This window comes from Xiphophorus maculatus, chromosome 4, assembly GCF_002775205.1.
Source record: "Xiphophorus maculatus strain JP 163 A chromosome 4, X_maculatus-5.0-male, whole genome shotgun sequence".
Classification (NCBI taxonomy): Eukaryota; Metazoa; Chordata; class Actinopteri; order Cyprinodontiformes; family Poeciliidae; genus Xiphophorus; species Xiphophorus maculatus.
In genome coordinates, this window is record NC_036446.1 from 4218597 (window position 1) to 4242791 (window position 24195).

A 24195-nucleotide genomic window follows, 5' to 3' on the forward strand; every position below is an offset into this window, starting at 1 on the left:
TATATGGTAATCAGTGTTGGTAGCTCATACCTTTCTGCTGCTTTCTGAGAGTGTGTGTCTGGCCGGGCCGCTCCTCTGGGAGACGGTTAGTCACGGCTTATTATTGACCCATTAGCCACCCGTCCCACTGCCAGAAAGAAACCAGCCGGCTCGCAGGCCGCGCCGCTTTCACTGATCATTTTGTTATCTGAGCTATGAATTAATGAACCCATCAGTGACAAATTATGATGATTGTTAAGTTTATGCATGAATTAAACCGTTTGTAGTTCAAAATAACAGAATATGACGCAACATAAACAGTTATGAGCCTTACTCACAGTATCGCTCTGCAAATTTGAGATTTGGAAAGTTTTTTGAAGTCAGTTTCTTTTTATTCACTGCAGAAATGTGAATGTGTCAATATTCCTTAATATTGATGAAAAAGTACTAGTTCCATTGGCAGATTATTTCACTTATAACATGGGAAAAATGTCTTTTTATGAGTGTCTTGTTTTTTTTCTTCTTATTTCAAGTGTGCTAAGATATTTGCACTAGAAACTAGACCAAATATACTTGGTAAAATCTTGTATTTTTGCAGTGTGAAAGCAGATACACTGCAAAAACACAAAATCTTACCAAGGAATTTTGGTCAAGTTTCTACTGCAAATATCTTAGTACTTGAAATAAGATGAAACTAACTTATCAATAACTTGTGTTATTGGTCTAGTTTCTAGTGCAAATATCTTAAATACGAAAAAAAAACACTAAATGGAAGATAATTTCACTTATAACTAGTACTTTTTAAATCAATTTTCAGGGATTATTGACTTAAATAAGCCCTTTGTCTTGCTCAATAGTTACTTATGAGTTAGTTTTGTCCTAATTCAACTCTGTTAAAACCAAAAACACAATATTTTGTGTTTTCGCAGTGCACTTACAGTTTATTATCCTGCAAAAAGTGCCCGAAGCCTGTGTGAGGATTTTCTCTTTAAAAACATACCGTCATGTTTCTGTTGCTTCTTCTCTTTGCCATATAATCGGCAACTGTGTTGTTTTGATATAATCCTCCAGATCTGTCAACTCTAAAGCTTGCCCTCTGCCCCACCCTTCCCTTCGTCCTCCCACCACACGACACACCCACACGGAGCCCTCTGCCACCGTCTCCGCAGTCCCCACCCACCAAAAGCAAAGCCCCTTTTGTTAACCTAATGTGCTTTTACCAGTTGCTTTCTGCCAGGGAGACATCTGCTGTGTGCAACCAGTCAATATTGTGAGGACAGTTCAAAGCGGCCAGTTCATTATCTGTGTCAGCTTAACAACCTGAAGGTAGCGGTCTAAGGGACACGAGGGGGAGGAGGGGACGGAGAGGAGGGGAGACAATGTGTGAGGACACAATGGACTCCTCATTAACCAGTGATTTATCATGATGGGATGCCCAGTTCAACCTTTGGCCCCCTCAGTGCACACACACACACACCCACGCACACCCCCACACGCCAACACACACACACACACACACACACACACACATGCACACACCTCTCAAACCCGTAGAAACAGGATGCTATTGTTGGAAAAAGGAAGAAAGTGGAGTCCAAGATTCAACGATGCAAAAAAAGAAAAATCAGCTTAACTGATTTCTGCTTTCATGTTGCTCCTCTGTGTTGATTTGTAACTTTAAAAGATGTGACAGAAAATCAAATATTGATGGAAATGATGATGAGTTGACAGATAATTATTGACAAAAGATGTAAAAACAAAAAGTAACCAGTCTCCACCTATATATGTTTGTATACATTCATAGTTACATCTGTTTGAATTATATGGAAGAGGATTAGGGTCACTGAAAACACTAACTTTTTTTCTCAGAATTCTGGCATCTGAGATTAAAATCAGAATTCTGAGTACAAAGCCAGAATTCATAGGTTAAAGTCAGAATTTTAAGAAAAAGTTAAAACGTCTGAGAAAACAAAATTCTTCGGAGGAAAAGTTCAGAGTTTTGAGGAAAAAGTAAAACCTTTGAGAAAGTCAAAATTCTGAAATTAAGGTTAGAATTCTGAGTAAAAAATTTTTAATTCCAAATTACTTTGTGTCTGTTAATGTGCTTTTTTTTTTTTTTTACAAGTTTATCACTCTTATGAATGTAAAACATACCTGCATCAACAGATAAGCAAAAATAAATAAAACACTAATCTTTGTCAACTTATTTCACAGCATCAAACATTTCCGTTGCCTCCGACACTCCCTCCGTTTCCTGAGCCAGGCAGCATGAAAGTCAAATCTCTCGGTCATGATGATATCATACATGTCAGAAAGCCTCTAACGATGGGCCATACATGCATGCGCAGGGAGATCATAGCCCGTCTTCAGCCGCTTCACCCGTACAGAGAGACGTCTGGCACATAAAGGCTGCATAATGAGCGTTTAATGTATGGCATTTTAAAAATGCAAAAGAAAAAGGAATATTCAATGTGGCCCATGTGGTGGTTTTCTAAAGCTGCTGCATGGAGGAACACACCCCTCTCTGCGTCCTCCCTCCCTTCCTGAATCCATTTGCCTAAATCAATCTCACAGGAGGCGGTTGTGGATAATGTACCAGCCAGGGTTTGTAAACCGTTTTGTTAACAATGTATCCCGAAAAGAAAAGAGAAACAGAGATAAAGCGAGATAGAGTGAGAGAGGGTGAATGGAAGAAATGGGCAGAAGGGTGGTGAAAGAGGAACAGTTGGGTGGGTGTGGTGCGCCGCCCGGCTTTGGACAGGCCCTGTCGACTGGTGACACCCGGTCCCATCTCCTCCAATTCGGTCTAGTCCTCGCTTTAGTCACACCACCTGCCTTCACCATTCTTCACAACGCGTCCACCCTCCCATCGTCTGACATGACAAACAGACAGAATACACCCACCCAAACACAAATCTACCAAAACGTCCTTCTCAGATATGTATAAAACACACTTACGGCATGAAAAGGCAACACTGACATCTCAAGTATTGGGACAGTGACCAACAAAGATGAACAAAAACCAGTTTTTACCCCAACAGTAGCTGCATTTTCATTGAAAATATAATTGCGCAAATTGAAACTGAACAAACTTATTCACATGTGATTTTTACTGTGTTTTGTATTTAATGGAAATACTGCAGTTTCAAAATTTAGTTTTTTCGTCATCAGTGGAATAAAGGCAAAGTTCTGCGTACATTTGGTAATGTGAACGCAACTTATGATGCTAGCTACGGTTCCAGTGACCACAAAATTACGCATATTGGAATTAGGAAAAGAAATTTGCTACATGGAAACACACCAATTTCGAAAATAAAAACAAAACACATTTTTCTATAAAAATGTTTTTAGGATGAGGTAGTTTTTCAGCTGTATCAAAACTTTTTCACATCACAAGTTATATGATCAACATCGTGATAACAGGAAGTGGTGAGAAGATCATGGCGCTAAAGTTGCAAAAGTGTGTTTTTTGACATTAGACGTATTGACAAAGTTTTGCAATGAAAATGTAGCTACTGGCACTAGCTGTGTTTCCATTTATTTATGTAAATTAGAATTACAAAAATAAATCTGCTGAATTGAAACATATCTTTTTTTTATCTATTTTTTTAAAAATAAAAGTCAGAATTCTGACCTACTTCTTTCTAGGATTAAAGGTAGAATTCTGAGAAAAAGTCAGATTTTATTTCAGCATCCCAAATCATCTTCCATATTTATGCGCTAGAGATCCCTGAATGGAAAGTTTAGAAAATGAAACTTTGTATTGATTTTGACAAAACAGATGAGACAAGTTTGTGAACTTTAGTTTAACAATGCTTAATTTTATTACATGCAATACTTTCAACTGTCTGAAATACTCCAAACTATTGTCTTCCCATAAATACTAATTGTAACGTACTTGTGAGAAAATCTAAATATTTTTAGTGTTTTTTTAGAAAGTATTGCACTGCAAAAACACCAAATCTTATCAAGTCAAGTATTTTTGGTTTAGTCTTCTAATCTGTCCGTCCTTTTAAAAGAAAAGAGTCAGCAGCTCCTGTACAAGTTAGTAGTGACACATCGTATCAGCTGGGACCTGTTCCTTCAAGTCCACTCAGCTGCACCAGTTCGCCTATCAAAGGACCTTTTAGCCTGAGGAAGCTGGGGCCAGTTTGACACCACATTCCCTCTGGATCCGCCTCAGATCTCAACCAGAACTCCCATTACTGGATCATAAGCTCCAGCATCAGCCCACACTGGACAGGAATCCCCAGTAGAGCCCCACGGATCGGCACTGATTTGCAACATAAGCCCCCCTGTGATTGCCCATTAGACTTTATCCGTCCTGATAGCCACTAGTGGGGCAGCATGTGGAGCGCTAACCAGCTACTGTTGATTGTCATTGAAGGTGTGCTGCCATTGCTTCCCCTAATTGGCTGTGAGGGGCTTCAAGAGGGGTCATAACTCTGGGGAATTGATAGAGACATCTGAGCTGATGTCCGCTTTAAGTAAAGACGATGTTGAGTCATCGTTTGTAGAGAAAATGGTATTCCTCTGGGACGAGACTTATGATCTGATGATTGATAGGTTGTTATAACACAAGCCCCTTGTGTCAAAGATTATCTTGATTTGTTGTTTTAAACCTACAATATGTAACTTTTATATGTAAAAGAAATGTTTACATATTTGTTAAAACTGTCACTATGACTTGAGAATATAAGCAGAGGTGGACAGCTTACCTAAAAATTGCACTCAAGTAAAGTAAAAGTAAAAATAGCCATCCAAGAAATGACTCAAGTAAGAGTAAAAATGTATTTGGTAAAAAATACTGAGTAACTGATCAAATTATCAATAATTTAATATTTAAAAATTACATCATCATCTGGACCAAACTATAAAGATAAGTGGAAATGTTGATATTTTAAGGACCAAAATAATAATAATTCATGTAAGTAACAAAAAGATAACAAAACCAGGCAAAAGAAAATGTTTCCAAATCAGTTTCTTTCAATAAAAAAACTTCTGAAACTTTAACAAAAACGACTGTAAAGGCAGTAGTGAGTATCTACTGCCCATTACCTAGCAACCCCAGCAAAGCCCAGCCCGTCACCTAGCAACCCCAGGTGAGTTCTAGCATGTTTGGTCAGCTGGTTTTACCACTTTAAGACATGTGGAAAGACTACAGCACTCATAACAACTTCTGTTTATGATGGTAAACTATTTGTTCCTTTTCAAACAAATTAATTTTTGTTTTATCCAGCTAGTAGTCAAAAACTTGTTCTACAGGAAACTGAACAAAGATTTAGCACTCAAATTAAGATATTTGAATTCTAACAGTTTTTGTTACACTTTCTCTTTTCCTTGATTGCTCTTCTTCAATCTTTTAGGACATCAAAACCCACCCAATTGGTCTTTTTAAAACCGTGTGCATCAGTGTCGGTCCAGCCACCCACACTCAGGCACAACAGAGTGATGCAAGAGTCAAGCTGCGTCCAAGGCAGAGCATACAGACACTGAGTGTGGTCCATCAAAAAGCTCTTCCTAATCAACCCTGGAGACCCCGGCCTTTTAACCGGCAGCCCTCTACGCGTCTCGTTGTGTTTACACACGCTGATTAGTTTGGTAGGAGTACAGAAAGCCTGAAGAATGCTGATCTCTGAATCAATGTACCACTCAGGCCCATCCATTATCTCCCCATCCCTCTGGCACAAAAGCCAGAGATCCTCTTGGAAAAAGGTGACGGAAAATAGAGGATCAGACTCGGACTGCTACTAAGCAAACAGATCGGGCTAATAGACCAACCGCTTTCCTCCTCCCCTCAAATTATCAGCAGACCGAGGGAATGTAGCCAGTCCAGTCATGATATTAATGCCAGAGCGCACTAATCCATCACACACACACCCTGGCCTCTCACTTGTTTTGATGCACAAATGGTAATCACTCCACCACCCAGGCAGCTGGACAGGATGGGAGAAACGCAAGAGCAAAGACATGAAACAGAAAAACGCACACAGCTCCTCGAAGGCAATGTGATCATGATATGAGGATTAGAGCAGAAGGAAGATAATTGTTTTGTGGATGTTTAAATGTGGCAGGCTATAGGTTCACCATAGCCTGGTAGGACGTTCTCACGGTATCACAACCTCGACTAAAAACACCACTTTTAAACTCTTAAAAGCTTTTTAATTGTTTAAAAAGCTTTTATTTACACAGAAAATTAAAAACAAAAAGGTATACCATTATCTATTTGCTAGATAACTAAGAAATAATTCTACTGCTACCACAGTGATTATAACTACAATGGTGTGTTAAGGCCATTGTAGATAGAAAAATTGAAGAAAAAAAAAAGGAAGTAAATTCCTGCCCAAAAAAAGAAATTTTCTCAGACATTTTATAGAAAAAACTCAGAAGTTTTTGAGTTTAAAAAGTAAACATTTTTTCTAGAAAAAATCTTAGAAATTGTTTCTAGGTTTATCTCAGACATTTTCTAGAAAAAGAATTCTCAGATTCAAAAGTACAAAGCTTTCAATTTTTGGAAATTTTCAGTTAAAAACTTTCCACTTTTGAAACTGAAATTTCTAAGTTTTTTTTGAAAATTTATGAGATTATTCTCAACATTTCCAAGATTTTTTTTTTTTTTTGGTGGAAATGTATTATTTTTTTCTGTCTACAATGTCCCTAATATTCTACTGTTACAGTTGTATCTACAACATTGGCATTTTTATTTATTTCAGACACACTTGACCAGAAAAGAAGAACTTATTTATTGGCAATCATGCATATTGGGCAGAAAATTATAAAGCTTGTTATATTTCAGGACGTGCATGTTTTTTAAAAGTAACTGAGTAATTAAGTAACTAAATATTTTTGGAAAATAAGTAATTATTAAAATAAATGGATTGCTTTATTGGGGAAGTAATCAAAATTATTAATGAATTACAATTTCCAAGTAACTTGACCAACACTGGTTGCAAGAGATTGTCAATTGCCGACTTTCAGGTAGAAAACCAGAAGTGAACAGCAACAGGAGGGGTATGGGAGAAGTTTGTTAAAAATTTTATACATGTGGTGAAAACTCCAGTTACTTGTAGTTTCAGATGATTAAGTGGAATAAGTGGTTTTAAAACAGTAACTACTGATTCTGGTTTCTCAGTTTTAAGCCAAGATGACAAAAATATTGATTTTAACTTTTAAATTTTCTATCACAGCCGTTTTATCTGGAAAAATACAGGTATAGTTTTGATATACCTGAACAGACAGGTACAATTTAAGTAAATTTTGTCCCTTATATCCCACAGGAAGTCTCCTCCTCTCTTCTGAACTCTGGTGACCAACAGCTGGCTAAACCAGAATATGCTAATGCTAATGCTCCTAGGAGGAGCACTTCTGGCTTATGAGGGATTAGAGCTTGTTGGCCAACTCTGACTCCCCGCTGAGCCAGCACGCTAATACAGGTGTTGGTAAACTGGCATTAGGCTCCAGCTAATTAGCTTCCATTCACTTGATGATTGTCCAGCTAGCTGCGGTATTTGTAGTTGTGTTTACTCATCGGCAGGGAGGTCTCTGTACTGTGGTGGGTCCGTCATGATCCGACATGATCTCCCTTCCTCTCTAATGCGTCACAGGACTGCAGAGACTGTCCAGTGGTGGAAAGTAAAGATGAATATGTAAGAGCTTCAAAGAGTTACTGATAAGACTGGTAGCATTTTTGCAGGACAAATGACATGATAAGTATGCTACTACACCTTTTTTTGGTGCTTAGTGGATAGTATTTAACCTTAAGTCACTGAAGACTTTGCAACTTTAAGGGTTTTAAATTTAGGTGTTCTCAAATGGGAAAACATTTGACTTGAACGTCCTTCAATATCTTGTATTTTTGCAGTTTCAGAGCCTCAGACAATGTAATGTTTCATATCGACCACATATCAATACCATCTCTGATGGATCTTTACCACTTTAAAATCTTTCTATAATCTACTAATGGCCTTTCTTAAGGAAACGTGACTATCTGCCTCCTGGCTGAGAGTTATTTTAGTTTGCTCAGTGGTTTCATAAGAGTTTACCTTGCAAAATCCACTTCTTGTATGTTTATTTTGTTTGACTACCATCTGGTGTCTACTGCTTCTAAAAACGGCCCAAATGCTTAAAAAAACAAAACAACAAGCCGGTTTCTTGGTAATATGTTAAAGTTTTAGTTTTTGTGCCTGGAAAATGAGCCGTTTCAAAAGACCTCCCGTTTCTTAAGTCACGTTTGTTGGGCACTGCACCGTAACTTAGCAACCCCTGTGAAGTTCCTCTTGTTACCTAGCAACCCCTGTGGAGTTCCAGTCAACTTTGGTCAGCTGGTTTTACAGCTGTATGAGCTGTACAATGACTTCTGGAATATACTGACAGTGAATAATATTCATGTTCAGCAACTTTAAAACAATAAAAGTAATGACAGCTCAGCTTCCTTTATCTTACAGAAAATAAGGAAAAGCCAGTCTAAAAAAAAGGGCTGCACACAATTGTAAGGGAATTGTACAGAGTAGAATTGGGGCCACTGAAAACAAAAGAATTTTGATTTTAATCTCAGAAAACTAAAGTCAAACATTCTGAGATTAAAGCCAGAAATTGAGATTAAAGTCAAAACATTTTTTTGTGGCCCTAATCCTCTTCTGTACGATTGTGAAAAAATTTTGTTTAATTAAAAGTTTTCGTCATGTAAATGACAGACATATTAAACAGAAATATCACAAAAAATGTGTCGCTATACAAAAAGCAGATATTAACATGTTAGATTGTAGTCTCTAAATGTGTTTTAGGTCAAACTACTTCAGAGTTTTCTTGAAATTAAAGAAAATCCCTTAAAAACATTGGGTTTCTTTATAAACTTAATGTTTACTTGTTTAAAAAAAATGATGTTGGTTTAAGTTCTGAAAATTCATTCATATGGCTGCTTTTATTATCATTATTTCCTCCTATTTGCATGGGTAGAAGGAAAAAAAATGTTTAAGCCATGAAGAATACAGGAGCTGGACAGGAATGGAAAGCTGGGTATTACATGGCCTTCACTGTTGCTGGATGTGGGAAACAGACTAAAGGTTAGCTGGCCGACATTCCCAAAGCCTTTCTGCTAAAGATGGCGGCAGTTCAAAGGAGTCATTAAGCTTTACCCGCCCCACCACAAAGGAGAGATTTAAGACAGCAAATAGATCTGATGATAAAAACTCAAATCCAAACACAAATATCCACTAAGAGGCTTTTGTGCATTATGCCATTATTATCCTATAAAAGGAACCCAGCACATTTAACTGTTTCAAGTTTTAATTTTCTCCTGGGAAAGTCTCTCTAAAATCAAGCTGCTAGTAAAAAATGCTAAAGTATAATTAGAATCATACACTAAGCTGTGAAAACAAGTAGTTTTAGTAACTCCTTATAAATGCTGGTGTTACTTTCAGTGTTAGGAGGATGGAAATGTCAAAGTCAGCTAACTAATTTCACATCATATGAAAAGATCTCAGGCTGACACACAAGAGAAATTCGTAACTACACTGCATTGGCAATGTCACAGCAGTATATCCTACTAGTGCTATACTTATTTTGCATTTAAATAAGGGAGAAATTATAAGTTATTAAAATTTAAACATGACATATGGAATCCTAATTTTAAATTTCTTTTTTTCTTTTTCTTACTTTTGCTTTCTTCTGATTATGGAAAAAAATCTGAACAAATTAAATGTTCTGGTGATTTTCTTTCCTTTAAGGTGGACGTATTATTTAAAAGTCACATTTTGGACATTTTTTATACTTCCAGTTGGGTTTCTACTGCTTCTAAAAACAGCCAAAATGCTTTAAAACCCCACCACCACCCTGCAGTTTTTTAGCAATAAAATAACCCATTTTAAAAGCCTCTGGAATTCTCCTCACCTAGCAACCCAGTCCCTTACCTGGCAACCCCAGCAGAGTTCTACCCATTGCCTAGCAACCCAAGCAGAGCTCCAGCACGTTTGGTCAGTTGGTCAAACCACTGTATGCTCTGTACAATGGCTGCTGAAAAAGACAAGTGTTATCTTGTTGATTGCCATCCAGAAGCAACTTGCTGCATTTTTGCTGGTTGTGCAGGAGGCTCTACTAATGCTCTTTAAAGATGCACACTTGTATAGTTATACATCTGTTTGCAGCCATTTTCATGTGCGATGAAACGCCTCCCTTAAACATTTTTAGGGGGTCGTGGCCACCAGTAGCTTATTTGGATTTAAAGTCAGGTTGCTGTTCTCATTTTCGACCTAAAAACAGTGGCAAAAATGTAATGAGCATGTTTTGTGTAGACCGTTGACCTATTCTAACCTGTTCAAGGAAGCAAAGTAGGTCACCTTTAAATTGATCTAATACTCTGAAAGACATGGGAATTTTTTAATTTATGATACACTTCGCAATTAAATGTAGTTTTATGCTTAATCACAAACCCAAGTGTAATGTTTGCTGCATAACAATTTGCAGTGCAAGCATATAGAAAACAGACACTTTGAATTAAATGTTTTAAACACAGTTAATATCCAGAACTTGTTGTTTTTTTTTTTTTACCTCATCTGTTTCTAGCGTCAATCCAATGCATGTGAAGGATGTAACCTATGAAAAAACAACAAATTTAACAGTTTTTCAGTTCATTTTCATAGAAAAAGCATTTTAGAGTACCATAGAGCTTTTTGTTGAAGTATAAGTGAAAATAGAGACAGATTTTGTGAGTATTACACACATTATAATGAAAGCATTTCTTCATTGCAAGCAGAGGTTTTAAATCTAACTTTTAAAAGAACGGGATTTTCTCAAGCGTATTTTAGGAAAGGTTTAAGCAAAAAGCATTGATTTCATGAGACAAAAGCAGCAGTTTAGCCAGATGTGTCTTTGGTCTACCTGCTGGGAGCTGCCCGGTCCTTCAGACTCTTTAAGACGCTCTGCTGAAAGAAACTGATAATCTATTTGCTCTTTTAATGAACTCTTTGTTCCTCAGAGAGAACGGAAAGGAGGTTTCATTTGTTGCTGCTTAGCTGCAGCTCCTGAAGACATTCTGCTTCATCTCAAACATATTGCAAAGGTCTGAGTCTCAAGTCTGAGCCTGCAACAAAGACCGAGGTTTGTGTCCATCTGCAACGTTTCTTTGGTGAAATGTTTTGTTTTCTTTCCCGCCACCTCTTGGTTTTGTGGCCAGTTAGACCCCGGTAATAACTTTTGTGGATCTTGTTTCAGGTGCTGCTAAATATCTTAGTCTTATTTTACTATGCAGATGTTTGAAAGAGACCAACTTTGGAGTTATTTTTGATATATCCTGGGACTCTTCTGGACTCTTCTGGTGTTTTTTCCCCCTACATGTCCTGTCAAAGTAATTCCCGGTGTAACATGAAGAAGCTAGCACAACAAAAGGACTTATCCTAATTGTTTGAATGACTTATTCTGTTATGTAATTTGACAAATAACGTTTTAAATGGCACGTCTAACACTAAGAGAACATATTAACTTAAAGTTTACAATTTCAGTTCTAAATGCAGTGTTTTGTAAAAGTATTTATACTTTTTGAAGTTTTCACATTTTCTCACACATCCATAAACTGAATGCATCCCTACTGGTATTTTATGTAAACACCAAGTCTACATACATTTTTTAAAAATTCACTAATAGAAATCTTAAAACCATTTTCTCTTCAGATACCATTGGATTATGTTTCTACCAGTAACAGTATTTTGACTTTTTAAAAATTACACTAATCATATTTCAGGTTTTACGAATAATACTGATTTGAAGTTCATCCTAGTAATTGTTCAGAAGTTTTCATTAGTTATGTTTTTTCTCTGCTACACATATAGCTTAAAATTCACATATTCAGCCTCAGAGTTCATAATACGTGAACCACATGATCATTTTCAGTCAGGTATTATTAAGAAATTATTTTTGCAAAATAAAATACAAACAAATAAACAAAAAAACAAACAAAAAACCTACAGGTAAGAGAAATGTTAGTTGGATTTGCAGTGGTTTCCTTATAACTACCAAAAAAGGAATGATTCAATATTATGACATTTCTATTTTCTAGAAAATATTTAAAAAGATAAAATGAGTTTTAAAAAAAAGTGTATTTTGTTTTGTGTTCTTGTGTTTTAAGCATCAGGGGTCTTAATTACTGACTTAATTCTGTAAATAAAAATATCCCAAACAATATAATTATTTGATTGTTATTGTGTCCAGAATCCACAAAATGTAATAAAACAAGAAAACAATGTGTTAAATCTTTTTTGTTGAGCTTTTTCTCACAGTAGTCCATGTTTTTTGATAGAAACTATTAAGAATCATTTTAATAGCAATTCAAATGTTAAACACCTGTAAGTGTGGACAGGACAATAATAAATGTTCACTAAAACTGCCATTGTTTTCATTAAGCAGCAAAACTGTACCAATTTTAAATAACTCTCCCACATTTTAACTAATATGACCAAGTAACCTTGCAGGTAAAAATAAAAAAGGAAATACATTTAAGCATGAATTACTAATTTTGGATTAACTCGTATTGTCGCACATTGCAGACGCTTTAATCAAAAGACTAAAAACTGGTTTGGATGGAGACTAAAAATCAAGTCTAATGCTGATGTAGAAACAACGCCTAAACCAGTAACATGTTGACTTTAAGCTTACTGAAATATTCATGGATCCAAATCATTTGTGCTTTATTTGGATAATAAAGCACAAATGAGAATAATTACCTCACAGAATTATGATAATAAATGGATATCTATGGGTAAGGTCACTGGGAAGCAAAAAGGCATCATCTTGACTATTGTTCACACCAGCTGCATCAATGTAGATGGCAGCAAATCAGGTTTAAGATCTCCTTTATAACAAACACATAAGTATGACCACACACACATCGAAGCCTGCATCTCGATCAGACAGAGCCTCTCTAATTGAACTAATCCCCACTTCAAGATCAGCACTGTCCCGGGAGGACTGACCCTCCACTGTGGATGTGTCCCACTCTCACTGTCTCAGGCCTCAGATTAAACCTTCATCCCCTCCGCGGCTCATGCGGACTCTAAAGCTGTTTATTGGGAGACAATGAGCAACAGATTGTGCTGTCAGGGCCCATTAATTAGCATCATTAGCATCACACTTCAGAGTCTGAGCTGGACTGATAAGCCTTAAGCTGTGTATGGGTACAGCATGTGGCACATATGTATGCAGGCATGCATGATTTGCTAATAAATATGTCTTTAATAACAATGTAAACATGAAGGATTTTTATAAAATTCTGTAAATTCAGGTTTTGGAGAATCAAAACGACTTCTAAGGGATTCTTCATTTACCTATCAGGTTATACCAGAGTCATAAATGCAAAATGCTTATTTTTTGATTTGCTTGTAGTCAGATGTTGATTTGTAGCCATGCAGTCATTTAGGTTTTTAGTCAGTTTAATTGTAGATACCATTATTCTAAACATGAATGTTTACATGTAGTCCACACTGCAAAAACACAAAATCTTGAAAAGTACACTTGAAATAAAACTAAACTAACTTACTTTTCTGCAAGATATAGGATCTTGTTTTAGTTAATAATTTCTTAATATTGATAAAATAGTTCTGGTTCCATTGGCAGAATATTTACTTATAACAAGACATTTTTCCCATGTTACAAGTGAAATAATCTGCCAATGGAACTAGTACTTTTTTCAATCAATATTAAGGAATTATTTAGTTAAAACAAGATCCTACTCTGAGGTACTCAGGTTAGTGCACTGAGATATTTGCATATTTGTGTTTTTGTAGTGCAGTTGTAGTTTAAAAGTAAAATGTTGCTTAACAATAATGGATGAAATGCATGGAGAGCCATTTCAGCCAGAATTAATGCATAAATAAATTAATAAATGAATGAATAAATATATACAAATAAATTAAATAAATCAAGCAATGTATAAATAAATACATAGGCCTGTCACAGTAACACATTTTGCTGAGTGATTGTCTCAAAAATTATTGCGATAAACGATAATATTGTTTGAAGACCTTTTTACACTGATTTAATGGAATTAACGTAATAATGCATGCGATTTCCTGACAAAGATAGATACACTTTATTTTCAAAAGAATATTTAACACTGGAACTGATAAACAAAACAACCAAAAACAAAAATAAAATGGATTCTCAGTCTCCATTAACAAAAAATGTACTTGAATAAAAACTAAACAACATAAAGCCAAAGTGTAAATAAATACTGCATTCAACCAAAAGACTGCAGATTATGAAGTCTGTATATTATGTTGCCCTTCAGTAATAATTAGATTTAAATAGAGAAGATGGGCACATCGACTACCTGATGCAATAGCTCACACTACACGGTTTTTTGCCCTGATTTTGACACGACGCAACTTGAAGTTCAGCGGACGTTGGAGATGATATGTAGAAACAAGATTAATGTTTATCCAACATTTTGTGCAAAGAATATAGAAATGACAAGGGGAGGAGTTGGAGCGAAATTGCTGCCGCAGTTGATAAACCCGGTAACTTTTCAGCTGTTCTTCGTTAACGTGACGTAAACAGGTTATAATGATTTTCATTCAGTCAGGACTTTACGCTGACACTAGCCACATGCATTGCAGGTAGATTGTAGTAATGCATTGATTAATGCCTGGTTTTAAAATCAGTTCACTGGACATGTAGCCATTATTTTGTGCCCATTGTTGGACACCACACGGCAGGAACGAACCCGATGGAACCGTTATATCTAGGATTTCTGTGGTTAATGTGTGGCCTCAGGTTTTGAAAATCGGCCGACAATCGGCCGACAGCTCTAAGATCGTGTCGTGTGCGCTGGGCTTTACGCTAAGGAAATGAGGAAGGGAGGATCAGTGGAGAGCACCGGAGTTGAGCCTTTTTTCATTCAGTGTCATCAACAGAAAGAAACGATAAAGCCGATAATTAAAATGAGGTCGATAGTTTTAATTTATCGTGCGATTAATTGATTTATTGTTTATCACGACAGGCCTATAAATACATAAATAAAATACTGAATAAATAAATATATAAATAAATGAAATAATGAATAAGTCAATGTATAAATAAATGAATTAATAGATGAATAAATATATAAATGAATGAATGAATTCCATCGTATCCAAGATATTTAACAGGCGTTATAAAAAATAGCCGAATTTTGGGGGCCATAATGTTTCCTTTATCTAATCTGAAGATGTTACAATTTGACAACACCAATAATTTTTTAGCGCTATATTTTACAAAGATAAAATGCCCAGCTATAGCTTTGTGTCATGATTTCATCTTTTTTTTGTCCAGAATGTTTGGTTATGCACATTGAGTAAAATCAAACATGTTGCCTAAAGTTGACTTCACTTCAAGAAACACAGGTTACTTATTTTGTTTATGTGAAAAGCAGTAAATTACACTCTATATTCTGTAAGCTTATTTTGTAGTTTTATGCAGAATCTGCTGCCAGAAACTCAGTCCTGAAGGCAAGAAGTGAATCAATCATATTACGCAATATTAAAGAGCACATTGAAAGGATTGCGCCTTTGGTTAAAAGAACGAGGACGGCGTGAAAAAAAAGGGAAAAAAATAATCTTAATCCATATGTCTTTTAGTGTCTGCTAATCAATGGTTAAGCGCAATTGATCACTTACCACCAATGGTATTTCCACCTCCAACAGTGGCGTTCTAAAAAGAAATTGAACCACGTTTCTGCCACGCACCCACAGAGGCATAAGCCTTCTTACTCCAACTTCCTATCTAATCAATGTGAGAGACAATGACTCAACAGGTGCGACAGACAGGACCCCAGCAGCAGCTCTCTTCCCTGCCGCTGGACCCAATTAGCCCCCGCGGTTCAGGAACAAAGAGGCGACATTTCATTTCAGCAGAGTGCCAGTTTAAGGCCTCTTCTTTCCAACCTCGGCCCATTTTCTTTCTGTCTTTTACTGCTGACATCTTTAAAGGATCATCCCTGGCTGCATCATTTTCTATTAGATTGGGTCGATGCCTTGTGTTCAAAGTGGCAGGGGTGTTAAAAACATGGGGTGTTGATGAATTCATTGCATGTGACTGCACTTGCTTTCTTTATGCGCAGCTTTTGGCAAATGAAACCCCCTGGAGGTCTGACAAAAGGCAAAAACATTTTCAAAGATTCAACCTTCACTCCATTCTAGATTTCCCTCAAAGAATAACAAACCTAACTTTTTAACTTGTAGAATATTAAATTATCATTTTCATTTCTGCACAAACTTGATCATAAAAGGAGCCATTTGTGCCATTTGTAGATAAGAGATATTTTGCCAGTGAGAAAATATTAATGCTGGTTTTTAATTTTTTTTATTGCTAAACACAAACTCCAATGTATTTTTCTGAATTTTATATGCTAAACCACCACATGGGCTAGTAGTGGGAATTTATCATATCGTTTATCATTTATCGTGATAATTTTTTTAGTATGATAATTCCAGTTTATTGTTGCCACAATAAATTCCAGTTAATGACGTTTAATTGGATGGAGAATGTCAACAGCAGTGTTAAAATATTGCCAGTGATTCTCAGTTGGATTTGCGTCTTTAATGACCATAAAATTGCACAAATTGAATTTCTGAAAATAAATATAAAACTAAAATTTTTTCTATAAAAATATGAGGCTGTTTTTCACTGGTATTAAAATGTCTGTATTTCGCCAAACTGCTATACACTTATTTTACATCACACCAGTCATGTGATCAACAACCAGAAGTTACTACTGACGGAAATACAAAAAAGACGACAGGAAGTAGTAGGAAAATATGGCGCTTCATGTTTTTAATGACCTGAAAAGACCATGTTTTCTTTTCAGTGAACAAACTTATTCATATGTGATTTTTTTGTGTTTCTTATTTAGTGGAAGCATCAGTATTCTGAAAATGTGTTTTTTCAACTTTAACGGAATATCAAGAGTGTTTTGCATTCGTAAGCTGTTCTGTGCACAAGTAAGCTGAAGCTTAGTGCACCAACACCAAGAGCAACGTTTCATTTTATTTTATAGCGATAGATTGAACATTTTGCACATTTTACACATCTGTTCCAAATTTTAAGAACAAAAAATATTAACCTCGAGAACATTTTTACTGTAATTTCAGTGTTTATCTGCAGATGTTACTTTGAAATAGTTAAATAATAATACACCACACCTAAAGGCCACTATGCAGTTCAAAATGCAAATAAATTTGAGTGTCTTTGCTTGTTTGCGACTCCTGTAACGTTAAATCAATTGCCATAATAACAACATGATGTAAGCTAATTCTTAATGACACTAGTGTTAGGCACGTTACATGTATATCTAACTTTATTTCCTGTGTCCCATTGAGGGAACTTTTAAGTTGGACATCTAATGCAGCTATTTATTTATTTATTGCCAATTTTCCATGAAGACCAAATTTAAGAAGCAAATGAAAATTGTTCCAGGCAATAGATTCTCCTGAGTTTCCACTACTTGTTTGATTATTGCTCTCATTACTAATTAATTCACTTAACTCTTATGTTTACAAGGGACACAAAGGTCTTTTATTGCTGTTACTCCATGTATTTTCATGTGTCATCGGTACTTCAGTACCATTAAATTTATGATATGCTGTGTTGGTGCTGAATAAAACTGAATATTTTACAGAATGAATGCTTTCTTAATGCTCTCAAACATAAGATCCACCTGAATAGATCATGTTTTCGTTTCAGTTTCAAGTACAAATCTGCTATAGAAAGCTTAAAATAACTAATTTGTGCAACTATTAGTCTCTTATAGCCTATATTGAATTTTTTTTTCATCAAAAACTCGTTTTTGATGAAAAAATAAATAAAAGCAAGACATTCCGGACATATCTTGAGTCCTTTCCAATAAGATAATTTTATCTTCCAGTAAAAAAGTTCTGTGATTTGGGTAATTAAATGACTGCATTCAGTGAATTATGACGTGAACTTGTTAGTATATAATTTACTTCACTGATGCTTTCCCATGTATTAAGATGAATTTCTCTGTTTTAAACTGGGATCATAAACTTTGGTCAAAAACATGATATCTCACTTTGAGCGTCAAACCGTCCAGATTCCAGTGCGCATGCGTCATCTACAGTGCGTTATCTTTGGTTGGTGATTGCAGCAGCCCCAAATCCAGTAATTTTCGTCTTTCCTATTTATTTACGGTTTCAGAAATACATTTTTTAACCCGTGCAGTCCGATGTAAGAGCTTTTGAGGATTTTTATTTTTCCCACTGCTCTTCAGGAAGCAGTGGGAGCAGGAAGACGGCGCTGCTTGTAAATATGAAGCAACCAGGAAGTGTCTGACCATCTCTCGTTTCTGTTATGAAACTCCTCTGCTCCACCCTGGGGAAAGCGACTTGGATTTTAACCGTCACTGTTGCCATCGTTGCAGCGGTGCTTTATTATTTCGACGACACTTCTCCAAGCAAATATAGCAGGTAAATAAAAGACGCGATTTCTTTTATATTCGTTTTGCTTTAATGAACACAAGAACCGACATATTTGCCTCTTGGTTCACCTGTTTAGATGAGTTAAAGACACCTGGCATACAGATCGGGGTAAATAAAACAATCCAGGATCTTTGTACTCGTTATCTTGGTCACGCTTCCTTAGCAAAAGGCAGAGCTGGCCGAAGGTATATGCGTACTAGTACTGCCTCCAGACCAGCAGGGGGCCCTGATAAGCTTCTAATACCAATAGAGAGATCAAAACATTTTGGCGTGGTAGTAAATAAAACAAATGCTTTTATTTAACAGAGCATTAAAATACATTTATATTTTAATGTATGATACCAAGATTCTCTGTTAAAATGTGGTTATTTGGTGCATTTCTTAAACCTACTTTTGAATTTGCTTAAAGGTTTGTGAGAAATAAATATAAAATTGCACAGATTTGTCATTTAGAATAACACAGAAATTAAAAGTATTAGCTCTGCTGATGTAGAGAAGAATATTTATTCACAACTAGTTTTATAGTAGTTGTGTTAACAATGATCTTTTACTGTCACTAATTCACCATTTGTCAATCATTTCTCCTCCTTGTGTTTGTACTGACATTATATTTCAGGCACATTTAAACCATTATTGGTCTAAAAAGCAGACAGTTAAATTGGACCATAGTTGGACCAATGCCATAGCACTGTCACATTATCTGTACTTTGCCATAATTGGACCTGCTGCTACTTCTTTGGTGTGGTTGAGTGCCTTTAGTTAATTTAGTTGTATATACTGTTATTATTATTATTGTGTGTTTGCTTATTTATACTGTATATATTTGACCTTTTGCACGGGAGCTGCAATGGAAATTTCGTTGAATTCTGTTCAATGACAATAAATGCTATCTATCTATCTATCTATCTATCTATCTATCTATCTATCTATCTATCTATCTATAGTTAAACCACATACTTCAGAATAATTTACTATTTATTTACTGCTAATTAGTTATCAAAAATTGGAATGATAATCATATTCTGCTTTGTGTCCTGTATCATCCTGGTCCAGGAGTAAATATAAAATACATATAGAAAGAAATCTATTAGAAAGTAGCCATATTCTGTTGGATTTTCTTTAAAAATGTTGGTCACAATAAATCCATAATTTAATTTACAGTAGAAACATGATAAATGTCAATAGATAATACATCTGATTGATTATCAACATATAGAACATTCACAGCTATTATCGACAACCGCACAGCATTCTGGGAGATGTAGGCAGAGATAAGCTTTAGCTGCTCAACCTCTCACTGCTAGCTAAGCAAAGTGGCTGAGATCCTCTCTCTCTCTCTCACTCACTCGCTCACTCACTGGTTACTTAGCAACACCCTGGTTACCTAGCAACAACTTAAGTAACTTGTAAAGCAGTAGCTTAAGGTTTTGCCACCTCCTAACTGTTTAAAAAAAAAACAAGTGTGGAGTTAAAATACGGATAAAACAGGAAACTTTATGCTACCAATTTGGCGTTATTTCAGATATTTAAAACAAAAATGATCAATATCGACTGAGAAGAAACATATTATTTTTAATCAAAATTGTCCAGCTCTATTTGAAACATGTTAAAATTATTTTGCGTTTGGCACTTCATCGCCTGTTCTAGATAAGTGATAACCCTTCTGCCTCATTTCCATCTGACTCCCAGCATGGCTGAGGACACGAAGACCCTGGAAGAGAAGTTCAGGGGTCAGAACAAGAGCTGTTTTATCCTGGGAGCTTCGGGGGAAACTGGGAAAGTGTTGCTTCAAGAGCTGCTAGAGAGAAACATTTTCTCCAAAATAACCCTCATTGGACGAAGACAGCTGAGCTTTGAAGATAAAGCGTATGAAAACCTGGTTGGTGTCCAGATGCAGTTTTTACACTATAGCATAACCCTTTATGTTCTGCTTGAGACTTTTTTTATTTATGCCTTTTTATCATTTATGCCTACAGATACAGGAAGTGGTTGATTTTGAAAAACTCGATGATTATGCTGCTGCTTTCAAGGGCCATGATGTGGGCTACTGCTGCCTGGGAACAACCAGAGCAAAAGCAGGGGCTGTAAGTAAATGTTATATAAAGTGGGTGATAAGCTGTAATTTAAATCAAATTTCAACATTGTTGAAACAGTAGCAATGACCAGAGTACCCAAAAATTGTACTCAAGTAAGAGTAGCATCACTTCAACTTGCTTTTACTCAAGAATAAGTAAAAAGTAGCAAGAAATTACTTAAGAGTAAACAAAGTATTTGACAAAACGTCTACTCAAGTAGTGAGTAGCTGATCAAATTATCAATCATTGAATATTTTAAAATTACATCATCAGATTGACCAAAACATAAAGTTAAGTGTAAATTTTGGTATTTTAGGGACAAACATGGCAATAATTCATAATGGTAACAAATGTAAGTATAATAACGTAAATAAATGTAAATATAACAATATATGTGTAATTGAGTAAGTATAGCTAGTTACTACCCAACACTGGCAATGACTAAGCATCAACATTTATTTTAGGGTTGGTTGACATTGCCTCTCAAGCGTGGCTGAGTTAGCTAGCCTATGTGAAAATATTGAGCTAGACATCATAAAGTTCAACCCTATTGTATGAAAAATTATTATTTTTTGTTGTTAGTCAGATGTTAAAGATGATTAGTTTGAACATTGTATCTACGATTAGCATAAATTTAGGTATGATGCTAATTTGTGACACCAGGTAAATGGTGTCAGTAATTTCCAAATGATTAAAGTATAAAAGGCAAATTGAATCCTTATCTCCTGTTATTATTTCTGGTTTTTAGGACGGATTCGTCAGAGTTGATCATGACTACGTTCTGAAATCTGCAGAGCTCGCCAAGGCTGGAGGCTGCTCACAGTTTCACCTGGAGTCCTCCAGAGGAGCCGATAAAAAAAGTAGCTTCCTCTACCTCAAAGTCAAGGTCAGTCATTAGCTTTTATTGTACTACTTCACTGCAAAAACACAAAATCTAAAGAGTATTTTGGTCTAGTTTCTAGTGCCAATATCTTAGTCCACCTGAAATAAAGGCAAATGTAACATAAGTAACTTTTCAGCAAGATATAGGAGTTTGTTTTAAGTCAGTCATTTTGTAATGTTGATGAAAAATTTGTAGTTACACTGCAAAAACACAAAATCTTATCATTTAATTTTGTCTAGTTTATCGTGCAAATATTTTAGTACACTTTAAATATGACACAACTGACTAAATAACTTTTCTGAAAAAACATAATAGATTGCTTAAAGTCAATAATTCCTTAATATTGATTAAAATATATTAGTTCTATTGGCAGATTATTTCACTTGTAACATGGGGAAATTGTCTTACTATAAGTAAAATAATCTTCCTGTGGTACAAGAATGTTTTCATCAAATTAAGAAATTACTTACTTAAAATAAGCCAACATATTTTGCTGAAAAGTTACTTGTAAGTTAGTTTTGTCTTATTTAAAGTGTACCGTGTTAAAAAATAATCTACACTGCAAAAACACAAAATGTTACCAAGTATTTTTGGTCTAGTTTCTATGGAAAAGATATTTGCTAAGATATTTGCACTAGTATTATAAACTAATGTTATGTAAGACATTCACTATAAATGTCTTGTTTTAAGTGAAATTATTTGACAAAGGAACTAGTACTTTTCATCAATATTAAGGAATTATTGACTTAAACTCCTGTAGAAACTAGATCAAAAATGTATTTTTTCCTCACTGGTAACATATTGAAATCTCTTTTTCTGAGCATGTTTCTTTCAGGTCAAACAGTCAGTAAGAGATCTGATGGTATGGATGTTTTTTTTTCCAGGGCCAAGTTGAAGCTGAAATTGAGGCTTTGGGTTTTGACAGATTAGCCATTTACAGACCAGGGTAAGTGATCCCATTTTTTAAGAGAATAGACGTAAAACTAGGCCACCCTTTGGACATTCCTGATTTAAAGGAAGAAAACTGTATTTAAATTAAAGGCTGTATTATGTGAAAAATTGCAATAAAATGGCCACTGATTTAACATTTGTCCTACAGTTATGACTCCGCTGAGAATTAAACTGACTAAACCAAAAGCGTCTCTGGACTGTACCATTTTATTCCAATAGGGTTCTGTTAGTCGACAGACAGGAGAGTCGACCCGGAGAGTGGCTCGCCAGGAAGTTCTTCAGCGCCTTCTCTGCCGTTTGCTCCAACTCCATGTCCATCTCAATCCAAGCGGTGGCGAAAGCGATGGTGTCCAACACTCTGCTGCAGCCGGAGCAGCAGGCAGAGATCCTGGAGAACAAGGACATTGCCAGTCTTGGAAAAGTGAATGGGAAATAAATGGGCATGGAAGGTACAAAATGATGAAAAACTGCTATTTTATTTGTCCAATATAATATTTTCTTTTATTCATGCACCTTAAAATTAGCTAAATTAATTTAGCTAATTTTCTAATTAGCAAAATTAGACATATTGCTAATTTGTTTCCCTAGAAAAATTAGCAATATTTCTGGAAGTCAGACATGTTAACAGACAGGGTGCTGTTTAAGACAGTACATCACACAAATTTGTAGGAACACTTATAGGAATAAAAATCTAAATTATTCACATCCTTGGCAGATTTGAAAAGGTTTTAATTCAACCAATTAGTTGATTTTTGATAGTAAACAGACATCCACAACTAGATTAGATGAATCATTAAAAAGGGAAAAATCTATTTTCAAATTTACAAATTTTATATTAAATTATTGCTCTATTGGCATTACAGTAATCAAATCCTTCTTAGAATTACTGAGCAGTGTTTTACATTTTTCCACTGATTGATTATTTAATTATTCTAATTTAAGTCTGAACTCTGACTAAAAAATTACCTTGAATCTAATTCTGTCAGGAAAAATGAATAATTTTTGGGTGAAACTGGATCTACTATCACTTGTTCAATTTTCTTGCAAAGCTTTTCTTCACAGCTTTTAGTTTGGATTATCTTAATTGATCAATGAATATTGGTAAATGTTAACCGTGAAACGAGTACATTACACCAAGCACTTAATTTAAAACTAACTTGCTAAAACTATTTTTTGTATTTTCAGGTCATTGTGGCTGCTGTACATATATGACCACATTCTGCAAGAGCCTCACCAAGATATTTTTGAAGTACTTGAAAACAGATATTCTTATATTTATTCCTAATTCCATTTAAAGAATGACTTGTGCATAAAGTAAAGTTTATCGTTTTGTGTTGTATTGTGATGTTTAAATCAGGGGAATATGCCAAACTGTTTGGGCTTTTCATTTGTGCTCTAACCACACTAAACCACCGCCTTAAACTGATTATGTTGACATTTTATGCACAGAATGTCCATACATGTGCTGCAAACATATTCAGTAAATGATGCTACGTATTTAAGTGTGTGTTTAAAAATCAATAAAATATTTTCACATTTATAAGCGTTTTTTGCCTGTGCCATATTAGACATTTGTGATTATTGCAATATTTTCTTTTACTCATGCACCTCATGCAAGAAAAAGATCTTGAAATCAATTTTCAGGTGATGAATGACAACTTAGTTTCACATTCTCTGCACCAAAGGATAAATATTCATAATATAATGCAAACTAGTTATTATGAAAATATTAAAAAGATGTTCCTGTCTTTATACTGGACGATCTAATTATTCTACTTCTTTGACTGATGTATTTTTTAAGTAATTGACATAGTTTTCATATTTGTCGATGATGCAACGTCGCCCTCTT

General features: G+C 35.4%; 1 protein-coding gene across 1 annotated transcript; it reads left to right on the forward strand.

Moving 5' to 3' along the window:
• The first annotated feature begins 18064 nt into the window (after window positions 1–18064).
• htatip2 (HIV-1 Tat interactive protein 2) lies at window positions 18065–23894 on the forward strand. Its single transcript, XM_005807515.3, has 7 exons — window positions 18065–18425; window positions 20127–20316; window positions 20414–20521; window positions 21261–21398; window positions 22280–22341; window positions 22566–22795; window positions 23532–23894. Exons 1-6 carry the CDS (start codon window positions 18310–18312, stop codon window positions 22780–22782), a joined length of 831 nt encoding a protein of 276 aa, XP_005807572.1. The 5' UTR covers window positions 18065–18309; the 3' UTR covers window positions 22783–22795; window positions 23532–23894.
• The last annotated feature ends 301 nt before the right edge of the window (window positions 23895–24195 follow it).

Coding starts and splice junctions, on each gene's coding strand:
- htatip2 (XM_005807515.3), top strand. CDS start 18,310: ATGAAACTCCTCTGCTCCACCCTGGGGAAAGCGACTTGGATTTTAACC. Junction 21,399..22,279: donor TCCTCTACCTCAAAGTCAAG/GTCAGTCATTAG, acceptor TTTTTTTTCCAG/GGCCAAGTTGAAGCTGAAAT. Junction 22,342..22,565: donor TTAGCCATTTACAGACCAGG/GTAAGTGATCCC, acceptor TTATTCCAATAG/GGTTCTGTTAGTCGACAGAC.